Source organism: Coenobita brevimanus, chromosome 88 (assembly GCF_032717465.1).
Source record: "Coenobita brevimanus isolate Jiangsu-jjx chromosome 88, ASM3271746v2, whole genome shotgun sequence".
NCBI lineage: Eukaryota > Metazoa > Arthropoda > Malacostraca > Decapoda > Coenobitidae > Coenobita > Coenobita brevimanus.
Window position 1 is genome coordinate 7,070,872 of NC_137041.1, and position 26,007 is coordinate 7,096,878.

Here is a 26,007-nt window from a genome sequence, read left to right on the forward strand (position 1 = left end):
GGAGGTGGTGATGATGGGTAATAGGTGATGATAATGACAGTGAAAGGGAAGGATGACGAATGATGATGATGATGATGTGATAACTGTGAAGATAGCTAGAGAGAGAGAGAGAGAGAGAGAGAGAGAGAGAGAGAGAGAGAGAGAGAGAGAGAGAGAGAGAGAGAGGGGTGAACTAAGAGTAAGGATGATGGAAAATTGAAGAGAATGGGGCGATATTGAGGGGGGTAGATATAGATGATGGGAAAAAGATGGGAGAAATATGGCAGGGAGCAGTATGATGTATGGAAATGAAGAGGGCGGGGAGGGGAGGGGAGGGGAGAGGGAAATGTGAGAGGGAGGGAATATACCATGAGTGAGAGAAGAGGTAAGAAAGAGGGAGGTGAGAGTCGAGAAAGAAAACTGTGATAATGAAAGTGAGTGTGAGTGAAAATTAAGTATGAAATACCCCAGCTACAACCACCAACCACCACCACACCACCACCACCACCACTACTACCACATGACACCACAAAAATATATATAAAAATACACAGACATTTCAAAACACGTCAAAAAACACAGCGTCCCAGAAAGATCAAAACATGACAACAAAACACAGACTTGATCGCTCCAGGACAGACGTTGGCGAGGCTGTGTCAATTATGGAGATGGAGAGAGGCAGAGGGAGAGAAATGGATGGGAGGAGAGAGGAGGGAGGAGACAGGGAGTGACGTGGGAGGGAGAAAAAGAGAGAAATGAGGGGGAGGGCTGAAGCCGAAGGGAGGAGAGAGAATTGGAGAGAGGAAAGGAGAGAAATTTGGGGGAGGAGAGGGAAAGAGATTTCGGAGAGAGGAAAGGGAGAGAAGAGGAGGGAGGAAAGGGAGAGAAGTGGGAGGGAGAAAGAAAGAAGAGGGGGAGCAGAAAAGGGAGAGGAGAGGAAGAGATGGGGGAGGAACATGCATGAGGGCAAGAGGAAACAGGTGATGTGGGAGGGGGAGTGGGAAGAGAGGGGAGAAAGAAGGGAGAGAGGGGAGAAAGAAAGGAGGGAGAAAAGGGAGAAAGAAAGGAGGGAGAAAAGGGAGAAAGAAAGGAGGGACAGAGGGATGAAAGAAAGGAGGGAGAAAGGGGAGAAAGAAAGGAGGGAGAAAGGGGAGAAAGAAAGGAGAGAGGGGAAGAAAGAAAGGAGGGAGAGAGGAGAGAGAAAGGAGGGAGAGAGGAGAGAGAAAGGAGGGAGAGAGGGGAGAAAGAAAGGTGGGAGAGAGTGGAGAAAGAAAGGAGGGAGAGAAGGGAGAAAGGAGGGAGAGAAGGGAGAAAGAAGAGAAAGAAAGGAGGGAGAGAGGGGAGAAAGGAGGGAGAGGGGAGAGACAGGAGGGAGAGAAGGGAGAAGGAAAGAAGGGAAAGAGGGGAGAAGGAAAGAAGGGAAAGAGGGGAGAAGGGAAAGAGGGGAGAAGGAAAGAGGGGAGAAGGAAAGAAGGGAGAGAGGGGAGAGGGAAAGGACTGGGCGGGGAAAGAGCATACGGAGAAAGGGAGAATACTGAAGGGATAGGGAGGAGATGAAAGGGGGAAAAGAAAGGAGAGAAAGGAATGAGAATGGAGAGAGAAGGAGGAGAGACAGGAAGGTATGATACGAAGAGAGAAAAGGGAAGCGAGGGAAAGCTAAAGGGATGAACGAGGAAGAGGGGATGGTGAAGAGAGGAAAGAGAGAGGTAAGGAAGAAGTGAGAAACAGACGGATGAGGGGAGAGAAACAAGTCGAAGGAGAGAGGAGAGATGAAGAGGAAGGGAGGAGAAAAGAAAGGAGGAGAAGGGAGAGGAAGGGAGGAGAAAAGAAAGGAGGAGAAGGGAGAGGAGGGGAGGGGAGGAGTGAGAAGGAAGAAGAGAAGGACGAGGGGAAGAGAAGAAAAAGAGAAAAGGAAAGGAAAGAAAGGAAAAGGAGAGGAGACGAGAAAAGGAGAGGAGAGGAGGAAAGGAGAGAAACAGGGAGAAGAGAAGCGATGTGAAGAGGAAGGAAGCAGAGAGAAAGGGAAGGGGGGAGGAGTGGGGAGAGAGAGGGCTGGAAAAAAAGGAGTAGGAGGGGAGGTGAGAAAACGAAAAGGAGGAGAGGAGAGAAACAAGGAGAAGGGATGGAGAGAGAAGCGGAGGAGGAGCAGGAGGAGAAGATAAAGAGAAGATAAAGACGCGATGGATCGATACGCGGATCGTAAAGCGAGATCGTGTGAGAAATAACCCATAAAACGAGAAAGAAAAAAAGGTGAGAAAAATGAAAGAGGGTAAAACAGCAGGAAGAGGGAAAACTGAGAAAGAGGAATGGATGAGATAACAGGAGTATGAAGAAATGAAGGGGAAAAAAAAAAGGAGCGAGGGGTAGAGGAAGAGAGGGTTGGAAATGAGAAAATGGAAATAAAAACGTAAAAAGATATGGAAGATAAGGAAAATGCAATAACCGAGGCATTAAAACAGTATGAATGTAAGGAACAATAAAAAATGGAAGGCGGGAGCAAAAAGATGGGAGAAAGGATATTGGAAGTAAAATACCTGAATGAAAGAATGGGGAAGGAGGAAGGAATGGAATAAGGAAACTTAGGAAGAAAAGAGGAAAATATTTAAGAATTTAACGTACGGAGGAAACGAAGAGAAAAGGTGCAAGGGGAGAAAATTAGGAAGAAATCTGAAAATGGGAAAAAATAGAAATTGAGAAGTGAAGAGGGTAGACTAGCCCAATTATCGGCCAATCTTTGCTGGGTGATTCTCTTGTTTACTGTACTTTCGCTTCACTGGAGTTGTTATGACAGCCTCCTTCACCTTCTTCACTTCTCTTCTTCCTTTCTTCATTCGCTCTAATTTTCTTCAGTTTTCACGTCCTTCCCTATCTGAGGCGTCATTTAAACCCATTCTTCCTTTTTTGTCTGAGATCCCCATTCTTTTTTCTTCATATCTTCGTTTTTTTTTTCTCCCATACTCTCTGCATTTCCTTCTTAATTTTTTCTTCAGGTCTTCTTCCTTCCACATCCTCCTCCTTTTTTCCATCTTATATACTTTTCCTCTCCACCCCCACCACCATATCACCATCTACTACACCTTAATATACCACCCTCCTTTCTTCCCACCACCATATTACATTCACTATTTTATCCACGTTTTTCTCCACCTTCCCTCTCCATCACTTAGCATTTTCTCCACTTTCCCTCTTCACCATTCCACATTTTCTCCATCTTCCTTCTTCACCTTCCCTCTCCATTAAACTCAGTCTCCTTCATCCCAACCAGATATAACCCCAAAGCCTTCACCATCACTCCACACCTCCTCACCACACCAATCATCTTCACTTTTCCTCTCCAACATACTCCACTACCACTCACCTTCTCCACTACTGACTTTCTAGCTTTCCCCTCCACCATAAACAATTTCCACTAGTCCACAAGTCTTTAATACTGTTTCCTCCACACAGTCTCTACCACAAACAGTTTCTACCACAAACAGTCTCAACCACAAACAGTCTACACCACTACAAACGCCACAATCTCCACCACTTCACCATACACATTACAGTCTTACGCCTCTCCACTAAACATCACCTCTCCAACACCATCACCACGCCTCCCACACTACACTCCCACATTCCACAACCCCTCCACCCCCTATGCCCACCCACCACGACTCATCTCACTCCCCCACACAAACCCAAACCCCACAAACCCTCCCCTCTTCCAACACACCATCACACCTCCCTCAACCCACCTCACCCCCACACCCCACCTAACCCACACCCCACAAATCCTTCACCCTCTACGCCCATCCCCCCACAACTAACTTCACTCCCCCACCTCACCCCCCTCCCCACGCAACCCCTTACCTCCCTCCCCCCCCTTGCAACACACCTTCTCCTCGTTACACTTTTAATTAAGATCTGGTTCTCTGTCTTCTATTCCCTTGTCTTCTTTCTTTCTCACTTTCTCTCTCTTTTATTGGCTTTCTCCTTCCTCCTTTCTTTCACTTCTCGGTTATTTGATCCTTCATTAATCTGATCTCTCTCTCTCTCTCTCTCTATTTTGCTTTTGGTTTCTCTGTTTCTGTTTTGCTTCATGTTGTGGTCTCTCTCTCTCTCCCCCCCTCCTCTCTTTCTCTCTCTCTCTCTCTCTCTCTCTCGTTATCAGCTGAACGTCTCCTCCCATTTCTTCCCCTCCTCTTTCTTCAGCCTACGCTTCCTTCTCATATTCCTCCTCCTCCTCCTCCTCTTCCCCATCTTCCTCCTTCAACAGCAACATACCGCCACAATAAGCCACACTTTTAAAAATCCCGCGCAAACACATCAACACAAACACATATTAATCGCCCTAATTCCCACCGCAAAATACCCTAATTAGTAAAAGCAAGCCTAAAGTTACTATCCCAAGTTAATTGCCACATCCAGGTGAGATTAATAAGGCAATAATAGCATGGAAATGACCACAACTTGTCCTCGTGTTTACCATCCAGAGTAAAAATTAAAATATGCATCCCGGGAAAAATCAGAACAGCCAACCAGAGTAATAATCAAGATGGCGGAAGACAGGGCCTTAAATGACTCTCCCAGCAACATTTTCTCCCTCCCACGTATTAAATGGCGTGAATCAGGATATAAATACGCTGATTATCCCCTTAAGGGCCCATTAGCGGGCGGACGGGCATTCTTCGCGCCGCCACGCATTACGGCACGGCGAAAAATCAGCTTCTAAAACACCGGCCGCGAAATATTGGAACCACAGCGTCCGGTTTTAGGAAGACTGGGCGTGGTGCGGCGAGAGTAAGGGGTGCAAGAATAAAGATGGCGGACGGGTGGTGAAAAATAAAAATAATAATGGTAAATAATGATTCACGATATACATCAAGAGACTAGATAGCATATATTGAGCTATAATTTGCAAGAATAATGATGACGAAAAATAACGTGAGTAATAAAAGAACAATAAAAAGTACTGAGACTGTATTGCTCTACTTAGTATGTGTTGATTTACTCAGGTGCAAGATGAAGTATGCATAATAATTCGATTATTGCAGTGAGTTTCCTAAATTTCACGCAGCATACGCAATAGAAAAGTTTTTTTTCTAACGTAAAGTATAAACAACAACAACAATAACAATAAGAAGAAGAATAACAATAATAATAATAAAAGCGGCGATGGAATGAAAAGGGGAGGAAGGTGGGAATATCATCATTACCATCATCATTCTCTCTCTCTCTCTCTCTCACACACACACACACACACACACACACACACACACACACACACACACTTTTCACCTCCTTCCCTCCCATTCCACAACACGCAAGACGGGGATTAAGAAGAACAAGAAGGGAGGGGAGGGGAGGGGAGGGAAGGGGAGGGGAGGGGAGGGGAGGGGAGGGGAGGGGAGGGGAAAGGAGAGGAGGGGAGAGAAGGGGGGGAAGGTGAGGAGGGAAGAGGGTGGAGGAAAGGAGAAAAGAGAAGAGGGGGAGCAGAAGATTTGACGGGAAGAGAAGAGTGAGGAGAGCGAGAAGAGTAAAGAAGATAGGAGCGAACTGAGGAGAGAAGAGGAGGACAGGATAAAAGAACAGGACAAAGGAGTACAAAGGAAAGCAAACAGCAACAGCTCTACTGGTCCTTTCGTGGCTGTTTGGTATAGGGAAGGGTGTAACAAAACTATTCTATTAGTTAAAGACAAGGATAGGCAAGCAGGAAGGCGGGGATAAGGGGGAGGGGAGAAGAAAAGGGAATAGGTAGAAGAGAAGATGAAAAATGAGCAGAGAGGCAAAGTAAGAAAAGTGAGGAGAGGAGAGTGGACGAAATGAGAGAGAGGAAAGAGGAAAAAATGAAAGAGAGGAGAGAGGATGAGATGCAAGATAGGAGAGGGGAAGAGACGAAAGAGAGGAGAGGGGAAGAGACGAAAGAGAGGAGAGGGGAAGAGACGAAAGAGAGGAGAGGGGACGAGATGAAAGAGAGGAGAGGGGAAGAGATGAAAAAAAAAAGAGGGTAAAAGATGAAAAAGAGGAGAGAGGGGAAGAGATGAAAGAGAGGAGAGGGAGAGAGGAGAGGGGGGAAGAAAAGTGATGGGAGGAGAGCGGAAGAGAAAAGTGAGGAGAGGAGAGGGGAAGAAAAGTTAAGAGGTATGGAGGGGAAAAGGTAAGGAAGGGAGAGATGAAGCAGGAGGGGAAGAGACAGGAGAAGAAATGGAGAAAAGGGAAGGGGAGGGGAGGGGAGGGGAGGGGAGGAGATGAGATGAGGAGAGGAGAAGAGACGAGAAGAGAAGAGAGGAGAGGAGAGGAGAGAAGAGAATAGAGGAGAGAGAGCAGGAGAGAAGAGAAGAGAAGAGAAAAGAAGACGAGAAGAGAAGAGAAGAGAGGAGAGAAGACGAGAAGAAGAGAAGAGAAGAGAAGAGATGAGGAGAGGAGAACGGAAGAGAAGAGAAGAGAAGAGAGGACAGGAGAGGAGAGGAGAAGAGGAGGAGAGGAGAGAGGGGATGAGGTGGGACAGAGATCTCATTTGCATAGTCATTACAGTAAAGGAAAAACATAGTGAGGCTTGAAATACCGGGATGATCGAGGTATATCCCCCCATCCCAACCCCCCTCCTCCCTCCCTCCTGTACTGGGGTGGGGGAGAGATAATGGGGAAGGGAAAGCAGGATGGGGAAGTAGGAGGAATAGGGAAGGAGGAGGAGGAAGGAGAGGAAATGCAGGAGAAGGAATATGGAAAGGAAGGATGGGGGAGAGACAGATGAGGATGGACAATAAGAAGGGAAAAGGGTAGGGAGAAAGTCTGCAGATAAAATGGAGAGAGAGAGAGAGAGACAGAGAGAGAGAGAGAGAGAGAGCAGGTAAGGGGGGTAAGAAAGCGATTACTAAAATATTCTCTCTCTCTCTCTCTCTCTCTCTCTCTGGCGTGAGTACGTACACACGCGCGCACACGTTAAAAAACATACATATGTACTCATCTTCTTATCTTATAAATACACACAGCCATGGACACACTGCCATGCAAACAAAAAAGGCAGCGTGAGCGTGCACACAAACACACACATATATACACATGTACACACACGTATACACACAGGCACACACCTCGAGACAACAAAAATGACAGTCACATTCCTCTCTCTCTCTCTCTCTCACACACACACACACACACACATACACACACACACACACACACACACACACACACGACAAACGAAAATCACCCTTGAGTCACCCTGTCAAAGAGCATAACCAATTTATCCCAAGTGCCTATGACTTCCAAAAAACAGAATCATTTGGCGACCACGAATAGATTGAGACTACTGAACACCAGATTCCTATGATTGCTCAGCTGAATAAAATCGTCTGGCGTTGGATGAAACAGGATACTAGAGATAAAGCTAACGTGAAAAAGTAAAGGCAGTAAAGGATATTAAGGAAGAGTCTAAATTCGCCCACAAAATGTCACTTTAGCCCCTTTCAATTCAGGGGATATCCTCTTTGTTTATTTTTTTCCTGGCTACAACCAGACGATTTTATTCTACTCCGGGAGGGGGTTGATTAAGGCTTCACCTATCCCCTCCAGCTAAAAGTCAACCCTAAACTCTTTAAAAAAAATCGTCAAATGGCAAAGAAAAGAGTGAAAAAGAGAAAAAAAAAAACTCGTCTCCAAGGTGTCACGATTTTATGCAACTGAGAAAAGCCAGTAATAATTAAATAGTCTATCACCTATACACTCTTGGCCTCTCTGCTATACCCCTTTTACTCTAACTTGGCCTAAAATTGCCACCTCCCCTTCTTAAATTCCATAGCTGTTACAAGAGATTATCACCAGAATATGATGCCTGTCACGAAGAAGTGCTATGGAGGGAACGCTGAGCCACTGCATTGTCCTTTCCTGCCAATGAGCTATGCGAAATAATCTCTAAAAGAACGAAAATCTGGGCCAAGTTAGAGTAAAACGAGTATAAAGTCGCGGTAGTATGAAATATAACAAGCCTTAGATACGAGCTAGGAATGAATCTCCTTGGTTACTAATGAAATCAATCTTTCAATCTTCCTACATCTGACCACCATTCGAGAGAGAGAGAGAGAGAGAGAGAGAGAGAGAGAGAGAGAGAGAGAGAGAGAGAGAGATCTTTGCCCGGTATGAGTAAAAGCACTACAGTATTTCTCAGGCGAATATATGCAAGGACTCAGTTAAACCCTGCAAAATAAAACACCCAAGCCAGCCATGATAAAACACAAAAGTCAGCCTTATGTTCCAGGGGCTTTGTGGTCGAAATAAATGTCAGGGTTAAATCATTCTAGAGTCGCCTTTATGACCCCCTGGTGTTGAGGCGAAAGCTGAGGTGAGGATTTGTACTGACTGGGGAGAGAGGGATATGACATGCCAAATTCGCCTTTATAACCTCTCGCAATACGGGTTAAATTACACAGGCTTAAGGAAGTCAAAGGTGAGATATTGTAAATTCTCCTTTATAGACTCGCGACTTAAGGATTACATTACAGAAGAGGATTTTCTTCAACGTCAAAGGGTGGAGATATTCGAAATCCGGCTTTATAATCTCCCGACAGAAGGGTTATTATAAAGAGGATTTTGTTAAACGTGAAAAGGAGGGAGACATACTAAATTTGTCTTTACAACTTGTCGACATAAGAGTTAAATTACAGGATAGGATATTGTTGAAAGTCAAATACAGAAAACATTCCAAATCCAGCTTTACACTCTCCTTACATAAGAGTTAAAATAGCTAAAATACAGGAATGGGAGTAGTACCGACAGTGTTAGAGGAATAACATGCAAAATTCACCTCTACAACCTCTGACATAGAGGTAAAATTACAAGAGAGGATTCTGTTGTAAGTCAAACGAAGGAAACATTCTAAATCTACCTTTACAACCTCTCGACGTAAGAGTTAAATTAAAGAGTAGTTATATTCCTTCCTGCTTAGTTTTCATCTGGCGGATCTAAGCTACCCTTACAACATGCATTAAAACCGTTCAGCCTTAGTTCTGTGATAGGAAATAGTCTCCTTGGTTACTAGTTAAAAAGATCCTCCATTCTATCTGGCCATCACGGAGCTGAAAGGGGTTAAGGGTCTTTGCCAGGTTAGGGTAAACGCACTATTGAGTTACGTGTCGTGCTTACAAAAGTGTTCGTCACGCCGTGGGAGCACCCCGTCACGGCCCCGTCACACCTGCCAAAGATACGAGGAGAGGGGGCTTCCATCGTAATGAAAGGTGTTTGGGTCTTGCCCTTTTTTTCGCGAATAAAGTTTGATGCATATGGACTTCAGATTTATGCCAAGAATAATTAAATCAGATTTTCAGTCTTCTAAGGTCTAACTATCGCCTTGAATATAACCCGCAATAGTCGAAGTGACATGGAAAGCGAACATACTTTACCCCAGACTACGATAGACAACACTCACTTTACGATCCAGATCCCTAAAGGGCAGATTTGTGAACTTTTATTTAGCTGAGTCCTAATATTCCCTTAAAACAAGACTCACAGCAGTCGAAGTTCCATCCCGGTCCCTAAAAGTACTATTACGTGAAGAGAGAAGAGGGAAGCAATATGGGGCCAACGTAGATCCATATTCTCTCTCTCTCTCTCTCTCTCATAACGACGGCCCAAGAGGAGTATTTTCGTTAACTGTCCAATTAAGAGTGAAAGTAGTAGTTATCCCTCTGACCTAACCAAACACACTCCAGTTATCTCAATATTTTTAATTCTTTTCTTCTGAAGATTTTTTTTTTTTCTTTTTATGTGTGGGCCAGAGTTTAAGGTGTTTGTAATCTCTCTCTCTCTCTCTCTCTCTCTCTCTCTCTCTCTCTAACCACTTAACCCCTTTTCACCACTGTCTCCATCGTCTCTTCCCTGATATCCTTTCCTCCTCCCTTTCACTTCTCACCCTACCTCTCACCTCCCCGCCTCTCCTCCTTTCTCCCCCTACCTTTTCCTTCCTATTCATTCTTTACTCTATTCTCGAACTTTCCCTCCCCATCACCTCTCCTCACCCCCCCTTCTCTCCCCTCTCCCCTCACTCACATTTATCTCTCTACTTTCCTCCTCTCCCCTATTCCCGCTCCCTTCTTCCTCTTCCTTAATTTCACTCTCCCTTTCTTCCTGTTCCCAAACTCCTTTCTCGTCTCTTCATCTCAGCTTCACTCTCCTCCACCTACCACTCCCAAAGTACCTTTCCTCGCCCTTCCACTCCCTCACTACCTCCTCTCACCCTTCCACTCCCTCACTACCTCTCCTCACCCTCCTCGCTCCCTCCTCGACCTCCTCCACTCCCTCACCTGCTCTCCTCTTCCATACCTCTTCACTCTTACCCACACTCCTCCTACCTCTTCTCACCCTCAAACCTATTTCTTACCTCAAGGTCTCCCCCCCGTCTCTCCTCCAGTCTCCCTTATCTCTTCACTCTCACCCACATTTCTATCATTCCTCTTCTCGAATCCACTTCTTCCTCTTCAACTTCTCCACCGTTACAATCTCTCTCTCTCTCTCTCTCTCTTTCCTTCTCCCTCCCGCCCTCTCTCTCTCTCTCTAAGTCAATGTGCTATTTCATATTACCGAGGGGGCAGCTCATGTTCCATCAGTTTTTTCCCCTTCTTTCCCCTCTTGTGATCTCGGCTCTTCCTCCTCCCCTACAATATTTCCCCCCTTTTTCCCCTCTTCTACGACCATTCTCCCTCTTCCCCTCTAAGTTGTCTCCCTTTTTCCCCTCCTTTATGACCTCGATTTTCCCTCTTCCGCCCCCTTTCACTTCAAATTTTCTTTTTACTTCTTCCATGCTGTCTCTTTTCCTTCTCTCCCTTCCTCCCTGCGCTCTCTCTCTCCCTCCCTCCCTCTCTCTCTCTCTCTCTCTCTCTCATCACATTTTTCCTATTTTTTCTTGTTTCCCCTCTACATTCTTTTCTTGTTACTTTTTATTTTCCTGTTAATCTTTCTCGCCTCTCCTGTAAACATTAACTTCGATTATTTCATTTTCTCCCTCTTGTGGCTATAATTTTGCTTTTTTAATACTACTAAAACTCCTCCTCCTCCTCCTACTAATACATCTAATAAAACACACACCAACGCTCCGTGCAGAAAATAGTGAAAATCGCTGTGGGACTAAGAAATGCTGTTAAAAAAGGAGCACCTCGCCTGGCCCGGAGTCTATTTGCCGTGTTTTTAGTCTTAATGGAACCGCAATTTATCGTGGGCTCAACTCAGGCAAGCTGCTCTCTCTCTCTCTCTCTCTCTCTCTCTCTCTCTCTCTCATCTGTAAAATCCTCTCCTATATACCAGTTATTTCAGATTTACGGTTAGGCAGAATTTCATGGAGTGAACAATCACAATATTAAATACTAACACAGTTATATCTATCTATCTATCTATCTGATCTATCTATCTATATCTGATCTATCTATTTATCTATCTATATACAGAGAGAGAGAGAGAGAGAGAGAGAATGAAGAATGAGGTACACAGAGCGAGTGAACAAGAAGAGAAAACGGGGTTCAGGAAAAGAGGCTTAAGGGATGACGCCTGTAAAAGTGAAAAATGCTAAGCTGGTGCTGAAAAAATGAGAGGCAATGCAAATCTTGGGCAGCTTTGTAGGAAGGTAGGTAGGTGGGTAGGTAGGAAGGTAGGTGAGTAGGTAGGTAGGTAGGTGAGTAGGTAGGTGAGTAGGTAGGTAGGTAGGTGAGTAGGTAGGAAGGTAGCTTTGGGGAAGAGGATTGGGGGGGAGGGTGCGAGAAATATCATGTTGGCTAAGTGTTCTGGCCTTACTCCCTCAGTACTTCTACAACACGTTTTAAAAATTATATACTTCACGTGTCAGCATCGATACTGCCCCGCGGCTCCTCTGCCATCTTATACAGACGTCCTGAAACTCCTTCCCTATACACCGAAAGGAGGCTGGTGGGGCGCAATGGGACAGTTTCTGCCTGCAGTCCACTGGGTTCACGTTTAGATGAGGCTGGGGTCTGAACAACAACTACGACTAAGGCTTAATCGTTTTACTTGCCACCGGTAAACTTCCTGGGGGGGAAATCTGAGTAATAAAGGAAGCCCCGTGTACAGGGTAATAAAGGAAACCCGTGTACAGCGTAATAATGGAAACCCCGTGTCCAGGGTAATAAAAGAAACCCTGTGTACAGGATAATAATGGGAACCCCGTGTAAAGGTTAATAAAGAAAATCCCGGAAAAGCCCGTGTAAAGAGTAATAAAGGAAACCCCGGAATCCCTGTGTAAAGGGCAATACAGGAAATCCCGTGTACAGGGCAATAAAGTGTAAAGGGCAATACAGGAAATCCCGTGTACAGGGCAATAAAGGAAACCTCGGAAACCCCGTGTAAAGGGTAATACAGGAAACCCTGTGTACAGGGTAATAAAGGACACCCCTTATATATGGTAATAAAAGAAGCCTCATGTACAGGGTACTAAAGGAGACCCCGTGTATTGGGCAATAAAGGACTCTGTGTATAGGACAATAAAGAAAACCCTGTGCCAGTGTCTTTCCTCCTGTGTCACAAAGATACATGACTACATATAACAAGGGTCGTTTTTATAAGTCGCTTAGGAGGCTTCGTCGCAATCTCTCTCTGCTGATTATTCTACATATTACACCCATAAGATTTAGTACGATATTGATGGAAGCTATGTCCATATCAAAACGAAATAAACAGCGTACAAGAGACGGTTACGGTGTATAATGCCAAATAAATCGTTAATGAGGAGATGTTACGAAGTCTCCTATACCAGTAAATACACGACCTGAAAGTGCTGAACGGTGAGAAATTAACATTACAAATCGAAGGAGTGTTTCTTGTCCCCCTTCCCTCCCCTCTACGTCGCTTTTTACAGCACACAGTGAATACTTAGATGGTAGTATTCTTAAAAATTACAATAGTCTTAACTTCTAATGCCGTACACAACGCTGATTAGGTAAGAGACGAAAAGATACCGATGAACTCCAAAGACACCAAAAGGCAAAGTGTACAGCTGGCCACACATGAACCTGAAACAGTGTAAGTGTGAGGTGGAGGACTAAGTACAATTTCTGCATGTATGGTGGAGGTGTAACTATAATTTTTGCACGTGAGGTGGAGGTCTAACTACAATTTTTGCATGTGAGGTGGCAGTCTAACTACAATTTTTGACGTTCACGTATCGCATTTGCTTGGTCATAACTTTCAATTAACATTTGACACCTCCGTTCATTACCTCAGTGCTACCAACAAATGTGTAATTATGCCAGGGTGGCCAAGTACCAAGTGCTACAAACCGATGCTGTCCCAGGTTCATAACGTTGTCAACTGTAAGTTTTTTTTTTTTTCTTATGCAGTCTAGGACAAAAGCTGCCTCCTCTTCTTTTCAGTTTCCTCTGCTGGTTAATATTCCTAAGATGGGAGAGGCTTGGTATGTTTCTCAGCCCACAGATGTGAATCTCTCTGATACGATACGTCTGGTATAGAGTGTGCAACAAATGCAGTGGGATAACGGGCGAATTTTTTTCTTTTAAAGTGTAAACTGTTCAGAGTAAGTCGAAAGAAAACATAACACACCGAGGAGAGAAGAAATAGAGAGTGAGAGAAAAAAATATCACCTTCCATAGTAGATCGAAAGAACGAGCAAAAAATTCGAAGAGAAGAAGACAACATATAAGAAAACAACCACTAGTGTACTCACGATAATGACAGCGATGACGGGGCCGACGAAGGCGAAGATGAAGTAGTTATCGGTGCGCAGCCAACACGCCTGGTGAGTGCCGTAGCTGAAGGGGTCCACCACGGCGCTCACGGCCACCACCACGGCAGGGAACCCGTAGGCGGCTGCGTAGTACCACCGTGCCCGGGGTTTCTCCGCCTCGAACACCTCCACCAGCATCACGTACAGCTGGAACCCTGCAAGAGTGAAGGTACAGTTGTGGTCAATGGTCCTGTCACTATACTCTGTTCATTTTAAGCTGGTCTCTACTCCTCTGCAGTTTCTTTTAACCTGGCTTCTGTCTCTCTGCCTCGAACACCTCCAACCAGCATCACGTACAGCTGGAACCCTGTAGGAGAGAATGTACAGTTGCCGTCAATGGTCCTGTCACTATACCCTGTTCATTTTAACCTGGCATCCGTTTCTCTGCCTTGAACACCTCCACCAGCATCGCATACAGATGAAACCCTGAAAGGAGGATGTATACGGTTGTGGTTAGTACTCCTTTCACTATACCCTACTCACTCTAACTTGGCCTAAATTGCGATTTATCTATAGTCCATCCCTTATACTATGTCCACATTAAGTTGGCCTAAATCTGCCACTTCTCTGTTTTGCATGCTGAGGTGCAACAGTCGGAACCCCGTACGGTGAGATATAGAGCTGATGTCGGTTGTCCTTTCACCATAGCAAAACCAGGCAGAGAAGCTGACTGGCTATGTATCAGTGCCACCACATGAAGGCGTCTCTCTCCAGTGCTGAACGTGTTAAATACAGAATAGGATCGGATTGGTGAGAATGAGGAATTTCTGTTGTTTTCTGATTCGTGGTGAGATAAAATAATTCTTTGCATTTCTAGCAGGGTAACGTGGCCAGTAACGCTTAAAGGGGAAAAGGTGATTCGCCGATTTTGTGTGTGTGTGTGTGTGTGTGTGTGTGTGTGTGTGTGTGTGTGTGTGTGTGTGTGTGTGTGTGTGTGTGTGTGTGTGTGTGTGTGTGTGTGTGTGTGTGTGTGTGTGTGTGTGTGTGTGTGTGTGTGTGTGTGTGTGTGTGTGTGTGTGTGTGTGTGTGTGTGTGTGTGTGTGTGTGTGTGTGTGTGTGTGTGTGTGTGTGTGTGTGTGTGTGTGTGTGTGTGTGTGTGTGTGTGTGTGTGTGTGTGTGTGTGTGTGTGTGTGTGTGTGTGTGTGTGTGTGTGTGTGTGTGTGTGTGTGTGTGTGTGTGTGTGTGTGTGTGTGTGTGTGTGTGTGTGTGTGTGTGTGTGTGTGTGTGTGTGTGTGTGTGTGTGTGTGTGTGTGTGTGTGTGTGTGTGTGTGTGTGTGTGTGTGTGTGTGTGTGTGTGTGTGTGTGTGTGTGTGTGTGTGTGTGTGTGTGAGAGAGAGAGAGAGAGAGAGAGAGAGAGAGAGAGAGAGAGAGAGAATCACTGACAACAATCACTGTACACTTGATATTCCTTCCTACTTCAGATAACAAATATATACAACATACACCAAACAGCCTGCTATTCCACCAATACAACTATAAATTATCTAATGGTCTAACCGAATAGAGAAAAGTCTACTACGATTTAAAGGCGATTTTTTCCCAGTTTACCTAATGCACTCCATACGGAACCTTAACATATATAATCCCAAAATACTAAGGCATCAATTTTAACCTATAGTCTAGCCTATAAGGAGCAGAATCAACATCAAACTAATCGAGTCAAACCGAACCCAACTTAGTCTCATCACACGCTACCCCGGTGATCTGAAATACATTAATATTTCTTAGTATGCAAAATCTATAATCCCCATTCTATCTGATCTCACCAGTACAACAAGGTAATCCGTCCGAAGTACTATGTAAAACCATCTAATTTAACATATTAGAAAATGTAGTATGAGCTATATAACTGTTTATCCTGTATTAATCCCTAAAATTAATGGAGGTTTTTCTAAATTGACTAAAACCGTCTGGCGTTAGTCAACAGAATATCAGGGACTTTTCTTGGCAAAATTGGTTCTTCACACTTTGGTGTTATTGATCTACTCTACCTCAAATGAACACGGCAATTTAATCTATCCAGACCAAACCAAAAGTAAGCTAACCTACTCTATTTGAACCTCAGGCAATTTCAATTTACCTTATATGTAATGTGACCAACTAAACTCAACTAAACGCGTTTGTTTTCCTCCCCGCTTCGGCTGAAGGTGGATAGGGGAAGCGTTCTTGTTTTACTATCCATACCTTCCACTCGTAATCATCTGTTTAACGAACATGCTCGAAAGAACCATAAAGTCTGTTGCTGTGTGCTTTGCTTTGTACTAGCTGACGTCTGCTGCTGTTTGCTTTGCTTTGTACTAGCTGACGTCTGTTGCTGTTTGCTTTGTAACTGATGTCTGTTGCTGCTTGCTTTGTAACTGATGTCTGTTGCTGTTTGCTTTGCTTTGTACTAGCTGACGTCTGTTGCTGTTTCCTTTCCTTTGTACAAGCTCAGGTAGGTCAAGGGACAATAGGATCACGTCACAACCATCAAGAGAATACCAGGTCAGCTGTGACTCACCTTCCATGAACATCCAGGCAAATGCAGCAAGGAAGAAGAAATGCAGGAGCCCCGCCACCACACCACACACCACAGGTTTGTCTGTCTGGTTCACCCCCGCCAGGAACACCGTCTCGGCGATCAGCAGGCACACGCACAGGTTCTTATGGATGGTTGTACGGTCGCTCTGTGGGCAAGGACGCTGGTTAGGACCTGGTAAAATAGACTGTTACGTTACAAGTATCGATTTTTGAACAAACATAAATTCTAAGTGTGTTTGATCATAAATATTTAAGTTCTTCAGACATGAGTACATTCTTGTGGAATCTCAATTTCAGAAGGAACAATAATGATGACCAGTCTAAAAAAGATGACTAAAGATAATTTTTATTTCAGTCCTCACCATAGTGTTTCTATTTCAGTCCTTTTACAAAAGGTCTCCTTCAACTGGAGAGAATATCTGGCGTTAGAAAATATCCTATGGTACTGTTACACAATGGAATTTTGGCCTGGTTAACAGCACAAGAAGAAATCCCTTGCTGTTCAACGATGAATAACAGTAGGGCCGGCATTCCAATATTTGATTCAGCTGTAATAAATCTGTTGTAATGAACTGTAGTATCAAATACTTATCACGTTTATAAATATCACTCGGCAAATAATATGAAATTTCATGCTTTTTACTGACGCTTTGGCCGCACAAAATATTAAAGTAGCTTTTTTATCCATTAAAATTTAATTCAACATTTACACCATTTTGGCATTACGGTATCCTGAGTGGTAACAAACACACATGTGAATAAAGAAACTTATCATCTATCAAGAGTAAACAAAAATATATATATCGAAGCGGACTCTCCCATCTTTTTCCAGTCAACCCTGTTAGCTATCTCCATTCAGTCCCAGCAGACATGGGAATTTCACCTCTATCTTGTTCTCTGTGTAGAAGAAGCCACTAAGTATTACATCCCAGATACTGCCTCATAACTTCATTCCTCAAAGGGAGATCCATAGCCAAGAAAGAGCTGTAATGTGAGGCAGGTTTATGGCTTACTAAATACAATATTCTTAAGTTTCATCCTTACTTCTATTACGAAATCTTATATATCTTGAGTTTTCCGATTAGAGGAGACAGATATGCTTCCTATTAAACCATCCAGTACCATGGGGTTCACTTAATAAAACAGTCATGTGATGGTAGCATGAATATTGAAGGTGTTGAGAGGTGAAGGAGCAGAGGATAGAGGGGAGGTAAAGGAGCAGAGGACAGAGGGGAGGTGAAGGAACAGGACAGAGGGGAGGTGAAGGAACAGAGGATAGAGGGGAGGTGAAGGAACAGAGGATAGAGGGGAGGTGAAGGAACAGAGGATAGAGGGGAGGTGAAGGAACAGGACAGAGGGGAGGTGAAGGAGCAGAGGACAGAGGGGAGGTGAAGGAACAGGACAGAGGGGAGGTGAAGGAACAGGACAGAGGGGAGGTGAAGGAACAGGACAGAGGGGAGGTGAAGGAACAGAGGATAGAGGGGAGGTGAAGGAACAGGACAGAGGGGAGGTGAAGGAACAGGACAGAGGGGAGGTGAAGAAACAGAGGATAGAGGGGAGGTAAAGGAGCAGAGGACAGAGGGGAGGTGAAGGAGCAGAGGACAGAGGGGAGGTAAAGGAACAGGACAGAGGGGAGGTGAAGGAGCAGAGGATAGAGGGGAGGTGAAGGAGCAGAGGACAGAGGGGAGGTAAAGGAACAGGACAGAGGGGAGGTGAAGGAACAGAGGATAGAGGGGAGGTGAAGGAACAGAGGATAGAGGGGAGGTGAAGGAGCAGAGGATAGGGGGAGGTGAAGGAACAGAGGATAGAGGGGAGGTGAAGGAGCAGAGGACAGAGGGGAGGTAAAGGAACAGGATAGAGGGGAGGTGAAGGAACAGAGGATAGAGGGGAGGTGAAGGAACAGAGGATAGAGGGGAGGTGAAGGAGCAGAGGACAGAGGGGAGGTGACGGAACAGAGGATAGAGGGGAGGTGAAGGAATAGAGGTTAGAGAGGCGGTGACGGAACAGAGGATAGAGGGGAGGTGAAGGAATAGAGGTTAGAGAGGCGGTGACGGAACAGAGGATAGAGGGGAGGTGAAGGAATAGAGGTTAGAGAGGCGGTGACGGAACAGAGGATAGAAGGGAGGTGAAGGAACAGAGGATAGAGGGGAGGTGAAGGAACAGAGGATAGAGGGGAGGTGAAGGAACAGAGGATAGGGGGGAGGTGAAGGAACAGAGGATAGAAGGGAGGTGAAGGAACAGAGGATAGAGGGGAGGTGAAGGAACAGAGGATAGAGGGGAGGTGAAGGAACAGAGGATAGGGGGGAGGTGAAGGAACAGAGGATAGAAGGGAGGTGAAGGAACAGAGGATAGAGGGGAGGTGAAGGAACAGAGGAGAGAGGGGAGGTGTGGCCAGATGCAATGGGTAGGTGGGGGGGGGGGTTGTTTGTGTCTGTCGTGCTGTGTCTCTCGTCTTGTTTACACTCGAGAGGGGAGGATCAGGGAACCATCACAACCCCTACCTATATCCTCCCACACCTCCCCCTCTCCCCAGGACATAACAGCTCTCTCTCTCTCTCTCTCTCTCTCTCTCTCTCTCTCTCCTGTGTATTTGTCTCTTTATCCTATTCTCAAACTTTTGTAATTGGAAAGTAAGTCCCTCTCTCTCTCTCTCTCTCTCTCTCTCTCTCTCTCTCTCACACACACACACACACACACACACACACACACACACACACACACACACACACACACACACAAAACTCCCCCACCCCACACACACACAACTCCCCCACCCCATACACACAAAACCTCTCCCTCCTCACCCCACATCCCAGCTCCCTCACACACACACACAGATCACCCCAGACAGGTCCAAACACTCGTCAACATCCCTGCTAAGCCTTAAACAGCCCGCCCTAACTCCACCCTACAAGCGATAAATAAACACATGCTAAATCTTGTGCCAACACCCTTTCACAGGCCCTACCTTTACGTTACACTCCTGTCTGTTTGTCCGGCTCCTCGTATCTCTCTCTCTCTCTCTCTCCTACCTTATCGTCCATTCCCCTTCTTGCACTTATTATTTTTCTCCGTTGTATTTTACACATCTGTCCCTCTCCCCATTCCCTCAAGTCCACCTCCCCTTCCTACTTCCTCCCCTTCCCTCTCCCTACCTCTTACTCCCCTCTCCCTCCCCTTCACTCCCCTGAGCACCCAATCCCTCTCACACACACTACACTAAATCTGTTGCCTCTCTCAACAACACCTTAATCCTCTAAGCGCCCCTTTGTTTTTTATCCTCCTCTCACCTTCATATTAAGTCCAAACTGAACATTTATATTCCAGTCGCTTATCCATTATTCTCTATTTCTTTACTTATTCTTTTTATTACCATCCATCCATATATGCACCTTCCAGTCCTTCATTGTCCCATCAGAAGCAAGACTGGCTTGGTACGGATTTAAAGAACGAGAGGGACCAGTCACTGTTCCCTGAGCGGCACTATATAATAAACCCCCACCTACCCCTGGACTAATATAACTGCTTTTGTGTCACATCCGGCTGAATCATCTAAGTTATTACCAAACGTTCCTTTGTTCATTACATGGTTACCACTCAACGTATCACATGATTTCCAGGGTAATAGGAAACCATTTGGCTTGTCACACATTGCAGAGTCTCCTGATGGTAGCGCTACAGTGAATGAATGGAAAATGGGGCCTCAAACCTACCCATATCAAAATCCCTTTCCTTTAAATACTTTAGTTTTTCTTCCCTGACTGATTACCTTTTTCTTAACTGCATTAAGTTTTACCTAAGCATATCATCGGCTCGCTTCCTATCAGCTGATGGGAACAAATCTGATGAGTCGTGGAGAAAGAACGTGAAGATGGGGAAGAGAGTAAAGAACCTACCTTAAGTCCCCTGAAGGCGTGGAAGACGATGGTAGCGAGGAGGAGACAGACGATGGAGATGACGCAGCCGACGTATGTGATGATGGAGAGGGCGAGGTGGTGGGGGTAGTCGAGGGGCGTGGCGTGGATGTCCATGAGCACGGCGAAGTTGGTGAGGTGGTCGCACTCGCAGGTGGTGTGCGTCTTGTTGTGGTGCAGCACGCGACAACCTTCCTCAGACCACGAGCTGGGGAGAGAAATACAAGTTACGATGACTCTTGGGTAGTTTAGGACACTGCAGAAACAAGGGCTGGGGAGAGAAATATAAGTTACCATGACGCTAGGGTAATTTAGGACACCACATAAACAAGAGCTGGGGAGAGAAATATAAGTTACCATGACTCTTCGGTAATTTAGGACACTTCAGAAACAAGGGCTGGGGAGAGAAATATAAGTTACCATCTTGGGTAGTTTAGGGCACTGCAGAGACAATCTGAAGTAAAATAAGTAATTAGGAATACACTCAAGACATAGAAAAGACAACACGTAGCCAACATCGTTTTACACAAAGGCATATTACAAATTACAACTAAAAAAATCATGGGTTGAACCTGCATGACTTTTGCCTTACAAAGAAAATGAAAAAAAAAAGGAGCCAAATATAAGTTCCGTTCACTTCGCGATGGCTGGATGCACTGTATTTTAAGACAAGGTTACACGCAGTGGGAAAAATTGAGTAAGGATGAGAGTTCCTGAGGGCCAGTGGCAGTTACTGTAATAATCACAAGGAGTTTATTGTAATCTTAAGGTGATCTGCTACGTATTTTCTCACTGTCATTAAAACAATTTTATCTGTGGCTTCGTCATCTTTACGAACATCAAAAAACAACATTATTATTTCCAAGAAGATACGAACATGATTATTGTCATTATCTATATTATAATCATCATCATCTATCACCACCACTTCCAAAACCATCCCAATCATTAATCACAACCACCACCACTACCAAAACCATCCTCAACCACCACCACTACCAATAGGGCCTACCATCCTCATCATTTACCACAACCACCACCACTACCAAAACCATCCTCACCATTTACCACCACCACCACAACTGCAATAACCATCATCATATCTACCGTAATACCACCACCACCATAAACATTACCAGCATCATCTATCACCACCACCATAACCATCAGCTTCATCTATCACCACCACCATAACCATCAGCTTCATCTATCACCACCACCACCACCACAATCATCACCACCATCATCATCTACCACCATCATCACAGCCATCATCATATCTATCAGATGCAACACAGTCCCATCACAATCATCATCATCATTATCTAGTCCACATTTCCCTTCACCTGGTGTGGGTAGGATCCAGAAGAAGAAAAAGACAATAGAACAATATAATCAAAACACTAATTAAGGACATGTTAAGCCACCCAAAAGCATCTTAAAGAAAATGACGGGAAAATAACGTAAGAAAGTGGAGGGAAAGAGTGGGAGTGAGGGATGGAATAAGAGACAGTGAAAAAGGGAAATGTGAGAGAGCCAGAGAGAGAAAATAAAAAGTGTGAAAGAAGTGGGGTGATAAATAACAGCAATATATTAAGAAGAAACCTTGGAGAGTGTGGTGTGGCAGGAAAAGAGAGGGATGGGGAGAGTAGGAAGAAGAGTGTGGGAAGTGGGAGAGTAGGAAGAAGAGTGTCAGAAGTGGGAGAGATGGAAAAAAGTGGGAGAAGTGGGAGAGATGGAAGAAGTGTGTGAGAAGTGGGAGAGATGGAAGAAGAGTGTGTGAGTGAGTAGGAAGAAGAGTGTGAGAAGTGGGAGAGATGGAAGAAGAGTGTGTGAGTGAGTAGGAAGAAGAGTGTGAGAAGTGGGAGAGATGAAAGAAGAGTGTGAGAAGTGGAAGAGATGGAAGAAGAAAAGTGAGCAGTGGGAGAGTAGGAAGAAGCGTGTGAGAAGTGGGAGAGATGGAAGAAGAGAGTGAGAAGTGGGAGAGATGGAAAAAGAAAAGTGAGAAGTGGGAGAGTAGGAAGAAGAGTGGGAGACGTCGGAGAGCAGGAAGAAGAGTGTGGGAAGTGGGGGAGTAGGAAGAAGAGTGTGAGAAGTGGGAGAGATGGAAGAAAAGTGGGAGAAGTGGAGAGATGGAAGAAAAGTGTGAGAAGTGGGAGAGATGGAAGAAGAGTGTGAGAAGTGGGAGAGTAGGAAGAAGAGTGGAAGAGAGGGGAGAAGAGTGGGATAGTAGGCATCTGAAACAAGTCATCACTATTATCCCCCACCACTCAGGACTATTAGTTAAAAAAAAAAAATGGGTATAAGATTTGACGGGAGTAGTTACTGTGACCTCAAATCTCCTCCCATATAATAAAAAAAAAAAAAAAAGGAAGGAAATTAACGAAGAATTACACCCATTTAGGAAAATTTTTATACAGAAAATGGTTACAACTGCATATTCTCATTACACACTTCTATCATGGAACTATTCTTCAATCTGCACAGTTCACGGTACTAAAATCAGAACACAGAAGAAAAATGTAGAGAGCATAGTTCCCCGCTCCACCCCGGCCACCCACCAAAAAAAAAAAAAAAAAAAAAAAAAAAAAAAATGCTAGTGGTCAGAAACACGAAGAGGAAAGCATAAACGAAAGAGAAGATTAAAATAAATATATAAAAAAGGGGAATGACTGAATAAGAGGAAATGCATCATGATTTCCATTTCAGAGTAGCTTTCAGTTTTTGCTATGAAAGGATTCTGGTTATACACAAAACCTGTAAGTGTGGACAGCTGAAAAATTTAACGATTAAGCTTTCCCGGAATGAACTAGACTGAAATACCGATAACCACGAAGAGGGGGAGCGCTACTGGGCCCTTGCGAACAGGCCACCTAGTCTTGTGTTCAGAGTAGGATGCATATGAAAAAATCTGTCACAAGGAAAAAAAAAAAAAATCCTCACCATCGCCATCATCATCATCATCTAACGGGTTTCCTATGTTCAGAGTGGGAGGCACGAGAAAAATATCATCATCATCATCGAAGGGAAAATATGAATACAAGAATGAGTGCGGGAGGCAATACGAAAGAGAGGGAAAGAATGTGTCAGCATGAGGGACAAAATGAACGAAGGAAATAGTGAAAGGAAATAAACGAAGAAAAGAGTGAAAGGAAAAAAAAACGATGGAGAGAGTGAAAGAAATGAACGATGGAGAGAGTGAAAGAAATGAACGATGGAAAGAGTGAAAGGAAATGAAAGAAGGAAAGAGTGAAAGGAAATGAACGAAGGAAAGAGTGAAAGGAAATGAACGAAGGAAAGAGTGAAAGGAAATGAACGAAGGAAAGAGTGAAAGGAAATGAACGATGGAAAGAGTGAAAGGAAATGAACGAAGGAAAGAGTGAAAGGAAATGAACGAAGGAAAGAGTGAAAGGAAATGAGGGGAATAACTCAGAAATATCAGACAGTGAAGCACCTTTTGTGTGGGAATCCTTAGAAACCTACAGTAAAGCACCACATGGGTTTTGCTGAGTGAAGCCCTTTGCATCTGAAAATCTGGGAGTTAAAGTGATGCACCGTTACTGGGTTTCACTCATGCATCTAAAAATGAGTGCTGATAGAAGCGAAACAATATTGTGGTAAAGAATGAGTGACGAAGAGTAAGCGAGTGAAGCATGGAATAAGACAATAAAGAAGGGCATAAGTGTGAGGCAGAAACAGGGAGAGGAAAAGCGAAAGAAGTGAGAAGATAATAACAGCACTAAATTAAGACGGAACCTTGGAGAGCGAGGTGCGGGAAGAAAAAGAAAAGGATGGGGAGAGTAGGAAGGAAGGAGTGGAAAGTAAGAAGGAGGGAGGAGCGTACGAAGGAGGGGGAGGAGAGGCAGGGAGGGGGAGGAAGAGGAAGCAACCTGGAGAAGGGAAAGGGGAAGACGAGAGAGAGGAAAATAAGAAGGAAAAATGGAAGTGGAAAGTATGAAAAGGAAATCGCAAGGGAAGGGAAAAGGTGGGAAAGGGAAGAGAAACTCAAGAGAAAGGGAAAAGGAGGGACAGGAAGGGACGGCGGGGAGTGAAAGGAGGAGGAGCAGTATAAGAAGAGAGAGGGGATAAAAGGAGGCGGTGGTACAAGGGTGGGGAGTACAAGGAGAGGCGGGAGTGAAAGGAAAAAGTGGGAGCAAAAGGGGATAGGGTGGTACAAGATGAAAGAGGGCTGAACATGGACAGCAAGGGGTGGAACAAGAGGTGAAAGAGTGGGTACAATGGAAGAGAAGGTGGAACAGGGAAAGAGATGATGGAATGAGGGGAAAGAATGTGGAACGATGAAAAAGTGTGGAACAAGGGAAAAGGGTGGAACAAGGGGAAAGACTGGAACAAGGGGAAAGTGGAACAATGGGAAAGACTGGAACAAGGGGAAAGACGGGTACTTGGGGAGGAGGGGGCGGTACAAGAAAGCGGAGGGGGACGTGATGCAAGGAAGCAGAGGGCAATATAAGATGGGGCGGAGAAAGGGTGCAAGGGGCGAGACTGAAGGGGAGCAGGAAAGGGAGCGAGGGATACGAACTGGGGAATGGTACAGCTGGGGGAGGGGGCGCAAGAAGGGGGAGGGGGCGCAAGAAGGGGGAGGGGACGCAAGAAGGGGGACGCAGGGGGGGGGGCAAAAAAGGAGGGGGAGAGGGAAAGGAGAAGGCTGATGAAGTTGGACGGGTGTTGTGGCGTCTCCAAAGTAACGCAAAGAAACCCCTAACATTTTTTGACGCGCGTAAGTTTGTTGGAGTTGGTGTAAGTTTGGTTCCCTGCATCTCACGCGTCCTGCCTAACACCCAGCACCCCCTGCTAGGCTAGACGGAGTGAGACTAGGAAGGTGTGGGGAGAGGCGTATGGTAAGGACAGGGCGTATGGAAGGAGTGTGTGAGGTAGGGCGTATGGATGGGATGTGTGAGATAGGAAGGGTGAGAGGTCGGGTGTATGGAAGGGGTGTGTGAGATAGGAAGGGTGTGTGAGGTAGGGATGCGTCCGACAGAGTAAGCCAAAGAGTGTGTGAGAAGGGGGTCTGAAGAAGGGTGTAATGCAGAGGTGAGGCTGGGAAGGGTGAGGCAGAGGAGGGTGAGGCAGAGGAGGGTGAGGCGACAGGAGGGTGAGGCGACAGGAGGGTGAGGCGACAGGAGGGTGAGGCGACAGGAGAGTGAGGCGACAGGAGGGTGAGACAACGGTGAGGAGGGAGTTATGGAAAGACTTTATGACTGTGATATGAAGCGAGTTGGCTGCGATGGAGTTTTTAAGTTGCTGTGAAATTTTATGGAAGTAGATGCAGGACTGAGACGTGAGGAAGGGAATGGTTGAGAGGGAGATGGAGAGAAAAGTGAGGAGAGTGGGAGAGAAAAGTGTGGGGAGTGAGAAGATCGGGAGAGAAAAGTGTGGGAAGTGAGAAGAGTGGGAGAGAAAAGTGTGGGGAGTGAGAAGAGTGGGAGAGAAAAGTGTGGGGAGTGAGGAGAGTGAGAGAAAAGTGTGGGGAGTGAGGATAGTGGGAGAGAAAAGTGTGGGGAGTGAAGAGAGTGGGGAAAGAAAAGTGTGGGACGTGAGGAGAGTTGAGATGGACTGAGACGAAGAGGGTGCTTAAACTGATGATGAAGTACAAAGGAAGGTAAACAGCACAAAAGGATGCTATCAGAGGAGTACAAAATAAAGCAAACAGGAGTACAAAATAAAGCAAACAGGAGTACAAAGGAAAGCAAACGGAAGTACAAAGGAAAGCAAACAACCATAGTTCTTTTGGTCCTTTCGAGGCTGCAATAGGGTAGGCTAAAATTAATATAGCTATTCTTTAAGTCAAAGGCATGGATAGCAAAGCAAAAGTTAGAGAAAAGAAATGTAAGAGAGAGTAGGAATAAAGAG

At 45.2% G+C, this 26,007-nt stretch overlaps 1 protein-coding gene across 1 annotated transcript in view; it reads right to left on the reverse strand.

Annotated features, from left to right (window-relative positions):
* LOC145411189 (latrophilin Cirl-like) overlaps positions 1-26,007 on the reverse strand; it is a 217,982-nt gene that overhangs the window by 52,948 nt on the left and 139,027 nt on the right. Inside the window, exons 7-9 of the mRNA XM_080281244.1 lie at positions 20,119-20,344; positions 16,203-16,368; positions 13,643-13,857 (exon numbers count right to left, since the gene is read on the reverse strand). Of these exons, the coding sequence (XP_080137370.1) occupies positions 13,643-13,857; positions 16,203-16,368; positions 20,119-20,344 (607 nt within the window). The remainder of the gene's footprint in view (positions 1-13,642; positions 13,858-16,202; positions 16,369-20,118; positions 20,345-26,007) is intronic.